The 21,453-nt window shown below is 36.9% G+C and overlaps 1 protein-coding gene across 1 annotated transcript in view; it reads left to right on the top strand.

Annotated features, from left to right (window-relative positions):
- Window positions 1-9,852, top strand: part of LOC138702187 (odorant receptor 2a-like) — a 46,019-nt gene extending 36,167 nt beyond the window's left edge. Inside the window, exons 6-7 of the mRNA XM_069829792.1 lie at window positions 525-680; window positions 9,326-9,852. Coding sequence (XP_069685893.1) covers window positions 525-680; window positions 9,326-9,400 — 231 coding nt within the window. The 3' untranslated portion in view covers window positions 9,401-9,852. The remainder of the gene's footprint in view (window positions 1-524; window positions 681-9,325) is intronic.
- Window positions 9,853-21,453: the final 11,601 nt, after the last annotated feature.

The following is a 21,453-nucleotide window of genomic DNA, read 5'->3' as shown; positions in this document are numbered from 1 at the left end:
CAATCAAGTCGGCCGTGATTCAATAAAATTAGTTCTCAAAACTGACAACAGGTGGATTTTGGAAAATAGGAAAATGATGTAGGAAAATTGACATTTCACTGAAAACTACTATTTTTCCGAAAAACTTTGGATGCCAGGCATGAAAATGAGGGGTCACTCATTAAAATCCGTTCAGCCGTTTTCCCGTAATTTCCATTACTAGTTCAAATTATATATATATATATATATATATATATGTATATATATATCTTAGTTTTCTAATACCTCGGTTAATAACATGATCTGGGATAATACTCAACTCTCTATTCACCACGTTTTTTTATTATCATAGTTTTATATTAAAAAAAGTAGATTTTGCAATGTCGACAATACGATCCCCAAGAAAAATATCCATTAGCACATCCGGCCTCAATGCTACTGACGATGGGATAGCACTTTGCGAAACATGTATTGAGATGGATCTTTGTCTTTTTTTAATATTGCTCGATTTTCTTAAATTAATGTAAGTTTTACTTCAATTTCAGGCTGAAGAACTTGATGACTCGATCTGGTTTTGTAACTGGGTGGGAGCCAGCAAGAAACAGCAGCGTGCTATACTGTTCATGAAGGCTGTGTCAAGCAAGGAATTCTGTCTTACAGCTGGAGGTTTCATTCCTGTGTCCAGACACACTATGTCCGTGGTAATTATCCCAGAATATTTTGTTTGACAGAATGTTGCATTCTTAATCCATTTAAGAGACCATACATCGGGAACACATTTTCAACGCAATTCGAAATATTTTCCCCTAATATATTTCTCTGTAATACAGGCTGTCCGAGAAAGGTATTCAACTTAATAAAAATAAATATCAAGTGAAATTTTCATTGCAGACACAAATTGAACTTTGAGATAAGTAGCGTAACACAAGTAACGAAGCACGACACATATCGAAACGATATGTTCTTCACATAGCCCCGCTGAAAAGAATCGGAACTGTTAAGTCCGGCGACCTTGTCGGTCAAGCTATGAACCCACCAATTCCAATCGATCTGTTCCGAAAGTCATCGTTTAAAATGTCGCACAATGTCTGCATAGTGTGGTGATGCTGCGACTTACTACAACCACATTTTGCTAGGTAATTGAAGTCTGAAGTCGTGATGCTTCATAACGCCGCATCAAACGTTTTCCTGTATATGTTTGGTGTTCAGTGATTTAGTGAAAATGTGGATTTCTCCAAATTCAACAATTGTGTCTGTTCACAGTAACTGTTAAATTAGATCTTACACAGTCGTTGCATTATAAAGAACTGAGAACATTTCCACCTTCATTTTCAGTCACACTTCAACAGAAATCTCTCTTTTATAAATATGATCTCATGGTTTAATGATGTCATGTAACTGCTGGTGCTTATACATAAGAGTTTCTGAACATTATGAACGGAGGAACGAGGAAGATGCAGTTGTATGAAAGCCGTCCAAATTGATTTCGTTGATATGATTAATACATGCTGATTTTGGTTATATATTCGTGGTCTTTCTAGTGATTTTTTGTTTCCAACACTGGCAGTTTCCATTCTTAACTGATTGCAAACTAGGTTCAGAACCACCATGCAGTAGTCTAAACTTACGTGTGATGTGTGTAACTCATTTTAATTCTATAAGCCATGAAACACGATCGATCGACTTTATGTTGAATAGTTGCCATTATTTCAACGTCTGTATATACAGGAAGTTTCTGAATTCAACCTTAGAAATTTGTGCGGTTATACTGGGTGTTCATTTCAAAGTGTGTCATGACGTCACTGTTGTGAGTCAGCGATTTGAAGCGAGTTTCAGCTTTTATGTCAGAGAAGATGCCTCTTAATCAAGGCCTTCAATCTGAACTTGAGAACGTGTACGGTAGACGTGGGGAAAAAATAACGTAACAGTTATTTTGGAACTGTTCCGTGTTTGGAACTGTTCCAAAAAGTAACAGCACCTTGGAACACTATGTTCCAAAATAACAGTGTTGCTCTGAGCTAGTACGAAATACTTGCGGTTACAAATACTCGTTTCACTTTGGAACTACATTATGACAACGCCTGTTCCACAGAACGGAACATGTTTGGTACTATTGAAAGCAGTGACGCCAACTTTTGGAAAACAGTGGGTGGGCTCAAACATTTGACGAGCCTTAAGTTAAATAAATCTCACAACACATTGGGTGGGTTCGGATCCCACGAGCCCATATAAGTTGTCGCTACTGTTTGAAAGCAGAATTGGAAATCCTTTCGTCGTACTGAGATAAATGTTGGAAACTAAAGTAAAAGATAAATAGTAAAGATACGAAGATCGTCTTTAAAAATGTATACATTATCTTGGAACTGATGTTAATTGAGTATAGGATTCTATCAAATAACATAATGCCTGTATTATAGTAACTACATTGTGAATTTTATCAAGGGAGATGAAAATATACAGGTTATGTTTTATTTCCAAATATTTTACAGTTTTAGTTTCATTACCAATTCTTGAAATTAAACTAAAGTCTGTTGAAACATGACTGTATTATTGAAATTCTTTTGATTAAAAAAGTACAACGGTAAATTTTTATATTTAATTACAATGAGATTATTATTCTTCATGACGGTACATTATTAATATGAATTTTAGCGCGGCCGAAATGATTATAGCTTTTATTTATGCATTTTTGGAGAAATTGAACACTATTGTTACCTTTAGCTAAGCAGAAGAGGAAGAATAGGTTTGGTTTTATTTACCACTGGGATCCATTTCGATTTCGTGACCAATTTACAAATAATTTAAAATTACATTACATTTCCTGCTTCGAACAAACCTGATCTACGAATTCAATTTGGCATTAGAAAACATTTCATTTCCAGGAATTCACATCTCGACTCATTATGACATCGTACTGCATCACATGGCATACAGGGAAGCATGTGATCATTTAGCGTCCTAAACACCGCTGTTATATTGCATACTAGTCGTACGTACGTAAATGTTCCTAAATACCACTGTTACATTACGTACTAGTAGTACGTGGCTCTTCCACTGAGCTCTATGCTCGCTGGCCTGTTCCAAAATAACACTGTTACATTAAATACTCCTGTTATACAAAATACTTGCTGTTACAAAAAATACTCGATGTTATGGAACTGCATTATGAGCTATGACTATAAAATAACGTAACGGCCTGTTCCAAAATACCACTGTTACATTATATAATAGCAGTACTGTACCTATTATACAAAATACTTGCTGTTACATGTTACAATATACTCGATGTTATGGGACACGGCCCACTTGATGGTACCTTCGCGAAGCGAAGCTAGCATCAAGTCGGCCGTGTATGGAGCTACATCATGACAACCGTTGCTGCAGTGTTGTCAATTTAGCGACTTTGTCACTAGATCTGGCTACTTTTAACAATTTTCAGGGACAAAATCAATACCAACTTTTAATCCTGAACTGATGTCGTGCAAAAAATATAACGTAACTCCTTTCGTGGTGTCAATACTGTCAGTATGACTTCTGGACTTACTCATGGCCCTCGACTTATAATTTTGCCTTTTTTATCCAAATGTTTGCATAAACTACTTTGACTAAAGGGTTTTAACATAAATACATTGTGTCACACGCTTCACAGAATGACAGAACTGAATTTAGGGACTTGACTCTGGAGGAGTTTCGTTCATTCCTGGTGTGTTTTATTTTGGTGCAGTTTCCAAATTAAATTATATATATATATATATATATATATATATATATATATATATGTAAAATTAATTTCTGATCCTACAGAATTTATCTGTTATGGTAACAACATGGAGTCAGGCCACAAAGGAAAAACGAGAGGGATTCGATCCAGTGCTGTGGAGCGAACTTCGGCGTAGGCTATATAATATATGGTGGTACTGTTATTTTGGAACTGTTATTTGGAACCTAGTATTTTCGTGGAACTGGAACAGTTGGAACTGTTACGAGAAAATAACAACTTTTCTCATCTCTAGTGTACGGTATAACTTGAACGTCGTAGCAACAGATGGCGGTCTGTACGGTCTGTGTGCTACCATAACCTCTTTCGAACTGTGTTTTGCGCGAGCAAATCGTACGCAGGGTATTTGTTATCATCCGTTGCATACCGCAACATTCCACAACACAAATCAAATGCTCCGTGTCCATGTTGACCGTCCAAGTTAATGTCAACAAATACGTAAGTAATCGTCTTAACCCTCTCGCCATATCCCGACAGTAAGAAAAAAACTCACCTCAGTACATGTTTCGAAACAGTTCACATTCCTGCCACTACCGACGTTACCGCACGTAACGGTACATACTTCCAGAGTCCGTGGGTATCCACGGACTCTGCGTACTTCAGAATGAACGCCGTACTTTCTAGGCAACTTCTCTCGCATTTAGGTAATACGCCTCTGCGGAAGTGTGGGAAGATTGAATTCTCTAGGCTCATCGGCTAGCCATATGACGGGATACAGCGAGCCATGACACACTTTGAACTGAACACGCAGTAGTGGGGTTGTAGACAAGTAATTTGAGATAGGGAACCCACAGTCTCCGATGAGATATATCAGAGTTACTAACTGTTGAAGTTGTTCAAATTTGATTATCATAATCCAGTACTAAAATGAAATAGGGCATGGGATAGTATGAGATATTGTCGGACGTTATCACGAAATAGATGAAGCCAAACTGTTAAGAACCAATTAACTGCGTTTTAAAAATTTAGCTTTCACAAATTGCCGGCAAATTATGAGGCAGCAGTGGCGGCTCGTGGGTATTGAATTCAGGGGACTGCATACAAAATTAAACCATGTAACTTACTTATTTAAAGATTAGTTCCATGCGCCTTGTCTTGTAGGTTGCAAACTTTTGAATCAAATTCTTATTAAAATCCAATATGTCGTTTAACATAGTCTTTACAATGGAAAACATAGCTAATGCGGTCAGTCTCTAATACAGGCTGTGTGGAGATCGAGAGAAGAAAGCAGGGATACTGGATAAATTAGCAAAAAAATATGCGAGCTTTGTAGGCTATTTTATTTAGCGGCTCTTTCCATTATGAGATTCAACTGATGGGCACTTAATTTCACATTTCTCCTGAATTGTTAAGGTACTGTAAATATTGTACAGAATTAAACATTGTCGCACTTGTTATACTCACAATATTAAAGAAAATGTATTTAAAACTGCGCGCTACTGACAAACTGCTGCAAATTTTGCAGCGCCTGGAAACTCTGGATTCACGGCCAGAGGCAGCAGGGGGAGGGGTAAAACTAACGCTCAAAGCATCCGAGACGAGACTGGCAGTTCCAGGGGAGGAAGTGGCTTCACCAATCTGTCCTTGTCTCTCGGTTCGCTCTGGCAGCACCAGTGATTGCGTGAATGTCAATGAGAGCTATCGTAAAGGATAACGCTTCAGATCTTAGGCTAAAAGTAATTTCGATCGAGTCCCACAGTGGTAGACTGTTTTTAAAATCACAAACCCTTATAGTATTTAATATGCTTTCGGATAGAGTTTGGAGTACAGTACTGCCTAATGATTCAGTACAGTTCACTTGAGGTTAAGTCCGTCGTATTGCACTCCTCTACAGCTTAATGAGGTATTTGTTAACCATCTGGTATTTTGTTCCAAAAGTGACAGTTCACGAACATTCTATGTCTGTTCTATGTTATTATTCACTCATTCATAGAGTTCTGCTCAAGGGTAGGTCTTTCCTTGTCAACCCAGCTTTCTCCAATCTCTCCTATTTCCTGCCTCCCTCTTTGTCTCCTCATATGATCCATATATCTTAATGTCGTCCATCATCTGTTAAATTCTTCTGCCCCGAACTCTTCTCCTGTTCACCATTCCTTCCAGTGCATCCTTCAGAAGGCAGTTTCTTTTCAGCCAGTGACCCAGCCAATTCCCTTTTTCTCTTCCTGATCAGTTTCAGCATCATTCTTTCTTCACCCACTATTTCCAACACAGCTTCACTTCTCATTCTCTCTGTCCATTTCACACGCTCCATCCGTCTCCATATCCACATTTCAAATGCTTCTATTCGCTTCTCTTCACTTTGTGTTCGTGCCTCAAACAATGCTACACTCCACACAAAGCACTTCACTAGCCTCTTCCTTAGTTATGTTCATGCAAAATCCTCTGACAGAAACCATCTACAGTGTTTACCGATTGTGCCATACAGACATAGCAATATTGTATCCGACATATTACTGTACCACATGCAGGTTTAATCAGTGGTGTACTGGACATAAATATTCCATGCCATTACGTGCAAGTTTGAACCCGCAGACCCCTAGTTCTTAATCTCAAAATACTTGCACAGGACACCTCCACAACAGGAGAGATTACTTCAATTGAATTCAAGACTTCCCCGGAAGAAGGATTCTTGAAATATATGATGTAGATCAGAGGTCTCCAAAAAGAGTATCGTCATTCGTGCTCTCGATGCTGCCCGCCGAACAAAGTGCGCTGTAAGGCTAGAGAAGGGGGAGAGACTCGTACCTCAACAGATGGAAACGATCAGTGGGGGATCGCGGCAACAATCTGCTTATGTTTACAAATAATAACATCAAAAGAATAAGAAATATATTTTTGTATATTATTTTGACAAACTATGAAGCTGGAGCCCCGTCGTTGCTATGATGCAACTGACACTATAAGGGCAAAACGGACAGCAAAGGCTCTCCTGAAAACAATAAAGGCCATGAAAAAAATTCCGCCTGGTTCACATGACCAAGTGACAGATGATATATCAGGAATCACTCTGGTAGGTTACTACGATAATAGTATCGTAACCATTGGATCCACGAGCACAGGCACAGAACCCATGGGAGAAGCAAGACGTTGGAGTGCACTCCAGAAAAAGAAGATCACAATTCCACAGCTTGCCTGTATTGTGAACTATAATCTGTTTATGGGCGGGGAAGATAGGATGGATCAAAATATTTCATTCTACAGAATCAATATTCGAAGCAAGAAATGGTATTGGCCTCTCATTACTTTCGACTTCAACGCCACCATTGGTAATGCTTGGCAACTGTATTGTCTAACACCAATGGGTAAAGAGGATGGTATGGATCTTCGTCCACGCGATGCATTGTACAACATATCTAACGCAATACCCCGAGACTAGATTACGTCCTGGTCGCTCACCATTCACTGGAAAACGACGGCTTCCCGATGACGTCCGCCTCGATGGTCGTATTCACGTGATTGAAAGAAGTGAAACTGAAGTAAGATGTGCAGATTGTCATAAGAATACTATCAGAAAGTGTAGAATCTTACATCCATTGCTTTGAAAAATTCCATACCTAAGCTGCAAACTATGATAGTTATCTGAACTAAGTGTAAAATAAGAAGCAAGTGAACGGCTCAAATAGGCCTATGTTTGTTTGTAAAGTAGAATTGTTTATAATTTTCTTATATAGATGCTATAATGCATGAAAAAGAGCTGTATAGGATTTATTTGACAAAAAATATCAATTATCAAAACACCCATCCCATTCATGCCCACTGCCCCATTTCTGGGGCGGTGTTTTTCTTCAAACTGGCTAAGTGAAATTTGTTTTGAGCAATTTTCTCTTTAGTTACAAAGTCTTATGATTACAATATTAAAGTATTTCTCAAAACTGCAAAAAAAAATTAATTTGGGCATAAATGGGTTAAAGTAAGAAGTCACTGGAAAACATATTTTCCTAATCCATCTGGTGTTTCACTTTCAGATCAAGAATCTTTCATTAGTATTGAGTGATTTTGTATCTTTTATTAACAGAAACTCAAATTTAGTCGCTTAGTTCTATTTGTGTTGCTTAGGAAAAATAATCCATTAACAATTATAAGTGTATAGGTTACTAGAAAATAGGTGGCGTTAATTGGACAACCTGTTCCTAATAACGCCAGTTTACAAAGTTTTCCTATTTTAGTTCTAATTCTTGTTCGGTATATAATATATCCATTTTCATTGTGCTATTTTGTAAAGATAAGATTACAGTTTCTAGTTCATAATTTTCGTGTTTGTACATAACTTATTTCCAGAGCAAAAGTGACTGAAGTGTTAAGATGGCGTTATTTGGTACGTGTACCTTACTCCATTCTCAAATTCTAGATTTATAAAATATAAACAATTGTGATGTTAATTGATGCAACGCTTTGGTGATTTGATCCACTATGGCTCAGAACATCGTGAACAAATAATCTGAGTTACGGTACCTACTGGCGAATGCTTGGAAGTAAGACTTGATCCATTACTGCTCGAAGAAGTTCCAACTTCAGATAATCAGAAAATGAATTAAACTCAATTTATGAAAATTTGTGACTTGATCCACTTCAACTCTGAACTCCTCAATGTCCCTGAAAATATTTTCTTTTCTCCAAAAACATGTAGGCCTATTATAGATCTGTTGATTACGTCCTTCTTTCGAGGAGGTCTTCAACACTCGGGATTCATTCTCAACAAAGACACCATCATGATAAAAACTGAAAGCGTACTTTTACTTATCTCTACGTTCAATTTCCCACTACAATATAGTAATATGCGTTACAAGAGCGGTATGTTGAAGTTTTCATGTTCGAGGAAAAGTTTGAAAAAGCGAAACGTAGTTGACCTTTTTTAATTTCCGAGAATTGAAAGAAAACATACCGCTCGTGTATCGTACATTATTTTGTGCGAAGATCGTTTATTACATACCTGAAAGAGGAATTTCTAATTAGTTGCATCTTGGTTTCTGTTCAATGACGGCAAATTTGCAAAACAGAAATATCTCTCTTCAACATTGTTGCTTTAAAATGTTTTCTGTGTTTACTATACTCCAGCAGGTCATGATATACGTCTGTCTTTTTTTCCCCCAGTCTATGATGAGTCTGGAATCTTGTTGATTTTTTCACGGTTTCCTTAATGTTACTTGCATCACGAGTAGTGGAGTTATAGAGTTTACTTAATTTAAGCAAATATTTAAAAACAATAATTAACAATTCAATTTAGGTGAAATTGCAGTGGTAAGTTTCCAATTTATAATTATTACTATATTGAACGTCTCTAAAAATAATATGTTAAAAGCCTAAAGCAGTAAAATCAATATGTCACTTAAGCGGTAAGAAGAGAGAAATTGTTATGTGTGTTAGGTTGGGAATACTGAATGTAGAATTTTAGACTTTCCGCGGATTGGTTTTGTGCGGAAACCAAGCAAATACGCACGATCTCGCACAAAATATTTTACTTGATATTTATTTATTTATTATTGGACACTATTCTCGGACATATTGTATATCGAGATAAGATTATTCCAATTTTTTACATAAGTCATTATGATAATTTATTTGTTTAAGATGGTCAACCAAGTGATGTCTTACACCATGTTCCTGATCAACGTGAAGGAAGAAAATGAAGCCCAGGAAAAATAAACAACATGGAGACAATGGATGTAATTTTTTTCACCATTATTTTTCAATAAAAGTGTAATAGAGTCCTGCCTTTGTTACATAAAGCCTCCACAAGCAACCCGTAACAATGTAGGTTTGTATGAAGTATAGCTTGACCAAGGCTTCTAAAACTTCTCATAGGCTGCATTATTATCGAGCTTGTTGGCGAGGGATCGACGGGGAAAGGAGAGCGATTCTGACGTCACAAGATAGCTAAGCGCGCCAAAGCTCAAATGCTTCAAAGCAGTATCTTGTGTTTTTTCTTGTTTATGTTGTTTTGAATGCATTATGCCAGGTCAAAGGTGTGCTGTTGCGGTATGCAACAATTCTAGCGATAAAAATAAAGAGTTGTCTCTCTTTACCATTCCGAAAGATTTAGAAATTAGAAAAAAATGGGTAATTGCGTGCAAAAGACAGGATAAATTCAATCCTGATGCAAGCAGATTATGCTCTAATAATTTTAAAGGTGATTTATTTCCTGATTTTCGAGCAGATTAATGAAAATAAAGCCGAAAGGACCGACAATGTTAAAGCCTATACGTAAGTTTAAATAAATCACATAGTTCTATATAAGTAGCCTATGTTAATACCAGCTTTATATAATTAGATTAAGTTCATCTATGTTAACCTACAAATTATTTTCTTTCTTTTGTAATCATACTACTTATATAAAAAATACTAACTACTAATACTAACAGTTGCATACCAAAGGGGTGGAGGGTTAACGACTGATACCAGTGATGTTTTTTCACTATAATTGTCATTATATTGATTTTATATTAACGATTTTTGGCATTTTGTCACTATGACATAATCAGTGGGTTAATCATAATAGCCTCCAGTGACAGTTCATTGTTGAGTTATAATGATTTTTGTAAATGAACCTGTTGTTGACATTTCATTACCGGTACATGCCCCTTTTTCCAAACTTTAGAATGAGGTATTAAAATCAATCAATATTGGATTTTTTTATAAACATCCATTTAAAACAAAAACACCACCATCTTGGCATTCTTTAAATGTTAGTACATTATTATATCTTTTGAAGGTTTAACCATGCCATCACCAGCATGGCTAAGTAGTTTCAATAATACTGAAAAATTCTACAATGAGTTTCATGGCAAGAACACGATTAAAAAGGGGCGGAATATTATAAAAAGAACCAAAGAATATGTGGCAATGTTCGTACATAATGTTCCACGTGAAATTTTATTGTTGATTGTACAGTCAAAACTAGGTTCTTTATACGACTCTAGTATGTGAACACAAGACTGGAAACTACTGTAGCAGACGAAAACGGACGTCAGACACTGAGAGCAGGCGAATTGTTAAGAAATACAGAAAAATAATGCAGTGACAAGTACAGCTTTTATATACAAGGTATAAACATTTTCAACGTATTTATTTTATTCCATGATACGTACACACTTGGTTTATATTTCTTGTAATGTTTTTATTTGAGGCGATTATGTTTATAATGCACGCTTATCATTGAAAATAAAGGACCAATCAGCATGGACTCTTCACCCGTCATCAGCCAACTAGCTATTTGATTGGCTATTGAAAAACGAGATAACCTATTGAGAGTATAGAAGACTTGTAGCTTTACGGCATCCAACCCTACTTAGTTCAGGGCTTGCTGTTCAGTGAACATACAAAAACAAAACAAAGCTTGTGGTTGGAAATGAGTGCTCCAATAGATGAATCTGGTAGCGAGCACGTCATTATGTTTGAAAAAAAAATGTATTTTATCAGAAATGACAAATTTTTCATTTGAAGCAGTTAAAATGCTTACAATTATCCATTGTAACGTGCAAAGACACTAAAGCATGCACTCAAATTTGTTTTATTGTAAGTTTGTGCTGACATTTATGATTTTTTCATTTGTTAAATCCAAACTTTATTTATACCTAACATCTAAATGCGTTGTGCAAATCAAGCTTTCAGGTATAACTCCCTGTAAAGTTAATTTGAATAATTTCGAGGGAAAAATTGTTCCGGGGCCGGGTATCGAACCCGGGACCTTTGGTTAAACGTACCAACGCTCTCCCAACTGAGCTACCCGGGAACTCTACCCGACACTGATCCAATTTTTCCCTCTATATCCACAGACCTCAAAGTGGGCTGACAACTGTCAAGCAACCAAAATTGAGTGCACACTAACTCTGTGTGACTTAAATTGTGGTTTTCTGTTACGTACAGTGACGTGTATTATGCAAATCAAGTTTCCAGGTATAACTCCCTGTAAAGTTAATTTGAATAATTTCGAGGGAAAAATTGTTCCGGGGCACTATCACATGTACTTTTTACAATATAATTCGAGAAGTTCTGTCAAATAAATGCAATAAAACACATTTCTAACCTTACTTGTGTTCGTTATTGTCCCTTGCTTAGTAACAATTTTTCCCTCGAAATTATTCAAATTAACTTTACAGGGAGTTATACCTTGAAGCTTCATTTGCATAATACACGTCACTGCACGTAACAGAAAACCACAATTTAAGTCACACAGAGTTAGTGTGCACTCAATGTTGGTTGCTTGACGGTTGTCAGCCCACTTTGAGGTCTGTGGATATAAAGGGAAAAATTGGATCGGTGTCGGGTAGAGTTCCCGGGTAGCTCAGTTGGGAGAGCGTTGGTACGTTTAACCAAAGGTCCGGGTTCGATACCCGGCCCCGGAACAATTTTTCCCTCGAAATTATTCATCTAAATGCGTTTCTCTTATTGTACAAGTCAGGGCGCTAGGTAGCCATGACAAATAAAACATTTTATCCATGACCATAACGAAAAACATGCCTTTACTAAATACTTTTGCGTTTGTAAAGTAGGATTTCATTCACTTTATTTATTACTTTATTCCACTAGTGAGATAAAGACTTTACCTCACAGTTTGAACTTTATCTCACAGTTCATTAGTATTTTCCTAGTACCCGGGTACACACGTATACTTTTCCATTCAACTATTACTCAAGAAGTTAATATATTAGTTACTAGATGTCACTACCTCTACTTCTTTATTACCATTTCTTAAATATCCATACACTCAATCTCCTTCCATTTACTCTATCTACTACGTCGTAATTTGTGCATTGCATCCATATCTAATATGTATTTTTTTTTTAATTTCGTAATAATTTACCTTTTGGGATGCGAGGAGACTCGAACCTGCGAAGTTGGGTTTATAGGATTTTAAAACAACACGCGTTAGTCAACTGAGCTAAACAGACACGATGATTTTATTTATTTGATAGAAAATTGCGACGATATTTCGACAAAATCATTATTTCAAAGGAAATCTCCTGGAGCCACATAATCATAATGATCTCATCATACCATCGGAGGAGTAATGTAACCCATAAAATATCAAACCATTCACAATTTAATGGGGAACTTTATTTTATGAAAATACCTGATCTTAAAACTTTTTGTCGCCATTTTTAATACGCGAATTTATCTTAACAGAAATATAGTATTGAAAATAAAATAAATTATCATAATTAAATAACTATTACCATATAATGAATAAGTACTATTGATAAAAGTATTTTAACATTTCATCTTTAGATGTCGTGCAATCGTTCTATTGTATTTTGAGATGTTTAGTCGCCGTTTGCCTGACTGAGAGTTTAGACGTACCTTTTCTCACAGATTAGTAGGCCTACAATCTTTTGCTATCTCTCTTCCTCCTCATCGCAACTGTGAAGGAAGAGATATAATACAAGATCAGTACCTGTTCTATATTATCTGATAACTGGAACATTTGTTTTGGTATTGTACACTACGATGCAAAAATATCTCCACCGACATACTTTTATTGAATGGAAGTATGGGACATTTTGTAGAACACCGTTAAGAGAATGGTAGCCTTGTTTCATATCACCCGACCGGCATCTCATTGCTAGAGATATTCTTTTTAAAGAACAGGCGGCTTGGAGAGAGGATTGTCATGTCTTGAAGAATAAAATACACCGACACCAAGTGAAAGAAGCGTTAGGAGTGAGGCATTGGTCTACAAGATAAATGGTAATGATTTTCAGTATTTCAGTAGGCAAAGACAAATTTTGAATGGTGTAAATGGAACGAAAATCTCATAAAATTCGCTATTGGTTCCGGATGTCGTAAGACTTTCAAATCAAAATCATCTCAAAATAAAGACAACCACATCCTCATGTTGATGCTGTAATCGCCGTGGTTGTATATATTTAAATATTTGATTTGACAACTTCCTTCCAGGCAACTTCAGTAGGTGTAGCTAGTAGTAGTAGTAGTAGTAGTAGTAGTAGTAGTAGTAGTAGTAGTAGTAGTAGTAGTAGTAGTAGTAGTAGTAGTATTAGTAGTAGTAGTAGTAGTAGTAGTAGTAGTAGTAGTAGTAGTTGGTTTATTTTGTCTGGCAGAGTTAAGGCCATGAGGCCTTCTCTTCTACTCAACCAGGTTTCAGTAATATACATGAAATACAAAATTAGATTACAAAACAACACAAAAGAAGATACCTTAGAAATTACATAAAATATAGTAGAAAATTACATATAGTCAAGATCAGTTACATAATATAAAATTACAAATAGTCAAGATCGGATACATCTATATATATAATTTGAACTGGTAATGGAAATTACGGGAAAACGACCGAAAGGACTTTAATGAGTGACCCCTCATTTTCATGCCTGACATCCAAATTTTTTCGGAAAAGTAGTAGTTTTCAGTGAAATGTCAATTTTCCTACATAATTTTCATATTTTCCAAAATCCATCTGTTGTCAGTTTTGAGAAATAATTGTATTCAATCACGGCCGACTTGATTGAATTTCAGAACAAAACACACACTACAATAAACAATAGGCTATTACACGAAGGCCATGACCTGCAGGATTGCCGACATATTTAGAGCTCAATTCAATTTGTTATTAAAAACTGATTCTGCAGTGTATAATTTTCTGAGTACAGCTGTGTATTGGATATTCAAATCTACGAAACTTGAGGTCGTTTGATGACATTATTACCGTTAGAAATTAAATATTATTATAGTTAATATCATGATGCATCTATTTTTTCATTAATTGTACATAATATTGATGCTATATTGATGACATGAAAGTGAAACGTTTTGTGGTTATGCAAGTAAATGTAGAGAATATCTTAATTTAGATCTTCATTTCTATAATTTACTGAGTGGCTACTATATTATATAACTACAAAACTTAAGTAAGATAATAATATTGTTATTAAAAATCAAATATTTTTATACTTATTAACCAAGTGGGGTTGGGTCTTTTTCATATACTTAATGGCGGTGTAGTGTAGATATTGATTATGTGTCATTGTCTTCAGTATTGGCTCGAGAGAGCGCAAAAATTACAGTTCTTAAGGAAAGATCAAAAGGTATTACTTACTGATAAAATAAGAGGCCTAGAAAATTTTGTAGTCTCCAGATCATTTCAGCAAGATCTCTTAGTAGGATAAAATGATTTTACGCTCTACATTTCAAGTTATACATGTAGCAGCCATACGAAAATGCTATTGTTCGAAAGCTTAGCAAACCTGACATTTATTTTAACTTTTGTCTACAATCCACAATGACCTGAAATAGCTACTGCTATCGTCCTGACATTGATACTTGCGTTTTCGCGTTGAAACTCAAAAACTGAATTTGGATAGATTCAAGAAAAAGTATTTGGCCTAAAAAAAATCCATTCAGAGGGAGTATGTTTCATTATTATGGAAGCAAATAACTATCAAAAAGACAAGTATTCTTCATTGAAAATAAATCTGAAAAATGTTTATTTGAACGTCTAACGAACTTAGTTTGCAGCATTATTTGCTGCACAAGCCACTAGTAATATATAAAATAAAGTAGAAAATTACACATAATCAAAATCAGTTACATAGCACAAGGGGAATATACACACTCACACACACACACACACACACACACACACACACAAACACACAATTTATAAGACCTAAAATGCTCGAGATAAATTCGACGATTAATAGTAGTTAGTTAGTAGAACTATTTTGTTAAATAAATGCACTATCACATGTACTTTTTACAATGTAATCTGAGAAGTTCTGTCAAATAAATGCAATAAAACACAGTTCTAACCTCACTTGTGTTCGTTACTGTCCCTTGCGTAGTAAGATACAACTAAAGCCCAGTGTGAGTGGTCACGGATCTGGTGGAAATCCTAGCTGTGTAGAAAGTATACCACAACAGCTCGCTGCAGGGTTAGTACATTCAGTTTCTGATTAATATTGAGAAGTATGACAGTATCGTTGGTATGTGGCTAGATCGCATTCTCAGTGCGTTTATTTCATGCTGCTCAATATTTTGGCAAATACTTCAAAGATCTATCTAAACTATTAAACTTACAGAATCGTCGAAAGAAAATTATTTCACGACTTCCAATTAATGGAACACTTACAGCAAATACAGGGAGCGTTAGCAGTGACGCTGCTGATAATTTTAAGGCCAAGTTGTTCAGCGTTCTAAAGAAAAATCCCGGATATTCTGTGATCTCTAGGATAAGGAATAGGCCTATAAAGTGAAGTACGCCATATAACAATGCTGCACACAGGGTGCGAATTAACAACTTCCTTGATTAACCCGAGTTAACTCGGGTTGCTAACTTGTGTCAAAATTTATTAACCTGAGTTAACTCGTTTGAGTCCCATTTCCGCTGCTAAGGATAATATCCCGAATATATACGTTTCCATTCTTTCATTAACCTTTTTCTCACTAGATGGCTACAGAAGTTAGTGATATCACTGTCTAGTATATATAGTCGCGAAGATCAATACGTAGTAAATATGCAAACATTAGATAGTTGTTCACCACTAGGATCGCTAATATCGCCTCATTACAGGCAATGCAAAATAGAACCGTCACAGTCTATTGTTTCTAGCACCCTCAAAACTCAACTTCTTCCTTGCGAGTGGAATTCTATGCTCATATAGCATACACACATAGTAGTGAGTAGATGCTAGTTAGTTTTGGAGGTTTCTGTTTGTGTTTAGTGTTTTTGTGCTGTTTTGTGTAAAGATGGATCAAGTTAGTGATTCCGAAACTTTTGATCAGGAATATATTCCTGTAGAAGATTAGGAAATGAAACATTGGTATCAGAAGACGAAGTTATAGACCAACAAACAAATTCAGATCAGTTGATGTCGCGTCTTTTCGACAGTGGTTTGAATAGAAGACATCTGGCACCATTTCTTCTGCACCTCCGAGGTCCCCATTCCCTGAAATTTTAACATTGTTTCTGATAACGATAATTCTCAATTTTTTAAATTATTCTTTAATAATGACCTCATCAACATTATATTCGAGGAGACGATTCGGCATGCTAATAAGTAAGTGTTCACAGAATGCTGAAAATAATTCGTGGCGGCCTACTACAGACTCTGAAATACATGTACTCTTGGGCATAGTGATGCTGCAGAACATTATTCACAAACCTGAAGAACAGATGTACTGGTACAAATATTCAATGACTGCTACACCATTCGTCCCAAAACGCTCTCATACAGGAGAATGGAATGTGCCACTGTGCGTAATACCCTGCTTTCGAATCTATCACACGACAAGCAACATTTAACGTCTTGATAACAGCACTGGTATTGTACCTCATAAATTAATCCACAAAAAAAAAAAAAATAAGTTGGTAAATAGTTCAGGAGAAAATCAAAGTGGGACAACTACCAGAGCTGGAAGCAAAGTGCACGAGATAACTCGGGATAATAATTCAGGTATGAATGTATGTCTATTTCATAGTGATTTTTATGTATGTAAGAAAATTAGTGATGTACAGTGATTCTGCAATATTAAATGACCTCTTTACGAAAATAAAAAAATATGACACTTTTGTTCACAAAACTGGTAAAATATATAGTAAGGGAAGAGGTTAACGGGGAGATGGGGGGATTTTCCTCCCCTGTTGGAACGTTATCCTCCTCTCATAAATTCATATTAACATCTCTGCCAGGGATAACTTCTACCTCCCCTCACAAAATGTAATTGTTTTAATACGAGTAAATGTACTTTATAAAATATAAAGTAAGCAAAGAAAATTATATTTCTGTACTATCACCAACGGCAAGCTGACAACAATCAATAACTTTGGAATTACACGTCTTATCTGAAGCCTGCTCATGGATATAATTATTATTATTACACTGGTAAACAAGATTTTGCTTATCATTGTTTTTTTATCATTACTTACAGATTTCGACACGCTGAACATGAATCCGATAATGGTTTTTTCGTAGTGTCAATATTTTGGATTACAGATGCCTCAAACTAGCAAGCTGTCTCGTTCGCGCAGGCGCATAGAGCACTTCTCCCCTATCACTGTCCGCTTATTGCTGTGCACTGTGGACTAGAACGGTACAGCTCAGTTCTAATAAGAATTGAGAAGGCTGCATAGGGAGGGTACAACTTGAATACATTCTCAAGAGGTCAACTTTTCAGATAATATGACTATACCTGGGTATCGGAGCCTAGGTGGGCCCCCTCCGTTAGCTCTACTACTTCCCCTCTCCAGACAGCTTCCTAATTTGAGGCATCTGTATATCGGGATATTTTATTTCTGAGAATACTGGTTTAGCAATATGTACATGTAAGTATTTACGTTGATATCCGCTAGGTGGCAACATGGCTCTTACGTATAAATACCTGCTGGTGAAGCTCAGTCACTGGCCTCGGCCAGTATGATCCTAGGTTACGGCGTAAACACCAGACAGGTCCATCAGCTATACTATTGAGATAGGAGGACAGGGAGGCTGGCGTTACTCCCAGGTTTTGGTAGCCACGACTCAACTCCATGAGACTCCTTGGATAGTGCAACCGCTTTAAAATGACCTTGTCTTAACTGGGCTAAACAAAATCCCTCCCTAACAATATCTACTTTTGTTGATCGATGGAACTATCATAGAGCCAATTGGCTAGTATAGATCCATCGATTCATAGAGTCATTCAACCTGAGAGCCAAATGGCTAGTCTCTGATATTGAGACAACTCATCCTGCCTAAGGTTTTTCCGTGGTTTCCCTAAGGCGCTAAGACAAATGTCGGGATGAGCCCTAAAAGAAATGGGCCACGGACCTGCACTCATATCCCCTTGAATCTCCCTAATTACTCTAAATTAATTAACAATTACATCTCTCCCCCTCTTCGTAATTGAGCCATCATATAGCCAAATGGCTGGTCTCGAAATTGAGACGATTCAACAAGGCTCATGACAACAATCACCTCCTACATAATAGCCAAATTGGCTAGTCTCTTATAGGAGACAACTCATCCTGCCTAAGGTATTCCGTGGTTTTCCTCAGGTGTAAGACAAATGTCGGGATGAGCCCTATAAGAAATGGGCCACGGACCTATATGCCCTTCCCCATATATATTCCCTCTTTATTATAAACGACGTATGCCCTAGTTCAGAACCTATAAATTGTCTATTAAATATACGAGATCACTCTATTAGTCGCAAATTGAAAGGACAGGGACCTCTCAAATTGCAGATTTAGATTTCACGGCGCTTCTTCCGACGGCCTTCACATGCTTTGTCATCGAACAACAGACGACAGCGTCTTGCCATCCTAACTGCAAACACCAGCCAACTCCTCCTCGCCCCGTTCCGTGATCACTTGATCAAATCTCAGTCCCCCTCGCGTATGTGGTACCTAAGAGGTTACGTCCAATTTCGGCTTCCCCTTCAAAATTTTCTAGAGCTCCTTCAGTGGAGCAGCGTAACCCGGAGTGAGACTAGTGGTCAACAGGCTTGGAGCTCACATATTTAGTTTTGTATAGCCCCCAACCCCTTGCAAGGACGCGTTTTGCGTACCTTTTAAATTTGTCCTCCCAATTCTCTTTCGATTTTTCGATCACTCAGTCACGATAGTAGGTTCGTTATTCTTGCAGTCGTGTGTACGTTTGTGTTTGGTAGTTCTTTACACCGTGTCTACAGGACAGAAGTGCAAATTACAGGCAGATTCTTTGTACTATGTAGTGGATATTACATTGGACCAAAGCAAGTTAAATATACCATTGTGCCTGGAACAAAGTTCTGTGAGGCATACAAGGTTTACTTTGGCGTGGCCGTAGGTGACTTTGACAAGGCGTGGGCTCCACACGTGTCCTGTGGTAATTGTCGGGCAACACTAGAACATTGGCTGCGTGGTAGTAGGAAAGGCATGAAATTTGCCATTCCCCGAATTTGGAGGGAACCTGGAAACCACCTCGACGACTGCTACTTTTGTATGGTCAACTCGAGGAATTTCAATAAGGGCAAAAACAGAATACAGCTGCATAATTATGATCAAGATGCAAGACAAGCAACTCAGTGCAACCAAGCGTTGAGCCGTATTGAATGAGGGTAATAATAATTTTATGTATGGTATTCTCTATCTAGGATTCTATCCCCTCCCTTCATCAGAAATCTTAATTCGCACCATGGCTGCACATAACACATAAATTCTGCTGTGATATCAAACTCCCACGACAGAACGACAGAGTAGCCATGTGACATTCTTCTCCTTATGACATTATTCCGATGGGACATAATGTCCCTGTGACATGAAGTCCGTGGTACTTTTTATTATACTCTTCTCCTTCTGGATATTAGTTTCAGTCTTTAAGTTTCTACATGAATTTCAAAACTTGCCTTATCTTGATTTGTTTATTCTCTTTCTAACTCGTTGATTTATTCCAAATGTCGCGTTATTCGATAGTTGTCTTCTCGATATTTAATTTCTATCTTGTTTTTATATTAATTATATTGCCACAGTCTTAGTATATACAGTCACGAAGCTTGAGTTGTGAGGGTGCTAGAAACAATAGACTGTACTTACTTACTTACTAACTTTTAAGGAACCCGGAGGTTCATTGCCGCCCTCACATAAGCCCGCCATTGGTCCCTATCCTGAGCAAGATTAATCCAGTCTCTATCATCATATCCCACCTCCCTCAAATCCTCCCATCTACGTCTTGGCCTCCCCAAAGGTCTTTTTCCCTCCGGCCTCCCAACTAACATTCTATATGCACTTCTAGATTCGCCCATATGTGCTACATGCCCTGCCCATCTCAAACGTCTGGATTTAATGTTCCTAATTATGTCAGGTGAAGAATACAATGCGTGCAGTTCTGTGTTGTGTAACTTTCTCCATTCTCCTGTAACTTCATCCCTCTTAGCCCCAAATATTTTCCTAAGCACCTTATTCTCAAACAACCTTAATCTCTGTTCCTCTCTCAAAGTGAGAGTCCAAGTTTCACAACCATACAGAACAACCGGTAATATAACTGTTTTATAAATTCTAACTTTCAGATTTTTCGACAGCAGACTGGATGACAAAAGCTTCTCAACCGAAAAATAACACGCATTTCCGATATTTATTCTGTGTTTAATTTCCTCCCGAGTATCATTTATATTTGTTACCGTTGCTCCCAGATATTTGAACTTCTCCACCTCTTCAAAAGATAAATTTCCAATTTTTATATTTCCATTCCGTACAATATTCTCGTCACGAGACATAATCATATACTTAGTCTTTTCGGGATTTATTTCCAACCCTATCGCTTTACTTGCTTCCAGTAAAAGTTCCGTGTTTTCCCTAATCGTTTGTGGATTTTCTCCTAACATATTCACGTCATCCTCATAGACAGCTGATGTAACCCGTTCAATTCCAAACCCTCTCTGTTATCCTGGACTTTCCTAATGGCATACTCTAGAGCAAAGTTAAAAAGTAAAGGTGATAGTGCATCTCCTTGCTTTAGCCCGCAGTGAATTGGAAACGCATAGACTGTGCCGGTACTATTTCGCATTGAGGCGATGGTAGCAATCCTAGTAGTTAGCAACTATCTATGGATGCATATTTACTACGTATTGAGGTTTGTGACTGTATATATTAGACTGTGATATTACCCTGATTTTCACTTCGATATATTTGTTTTTAGTATAATATTTTTCAAAACAACACAATTCTATTTTAAGATTCAACAGACAATATGGTGAAACAGTTTTTCTTAAATATCTGAAAAATTGAA

The sequence above is a fragment of the Periplaneta americana genome, chromosome 6 (assembly GCF_040183065.1).
Source record: "Periplaneta americana isolate PAMFEO1 chromosome 6, P.americana_PAMFEO1_priV1, whole genome shotgun sequence".
Classification (NCBI taxonomy): Eukaryota; Metazoa; Arthropoda; class Insecta; order Blattodea; family Blattidae; genus Periplaneta; species Periplaneta americana.
Note: the sequence above shows the minus strand (reverse complement) of the source record. Positions and strands in the feature narration are given on the sequence as shown.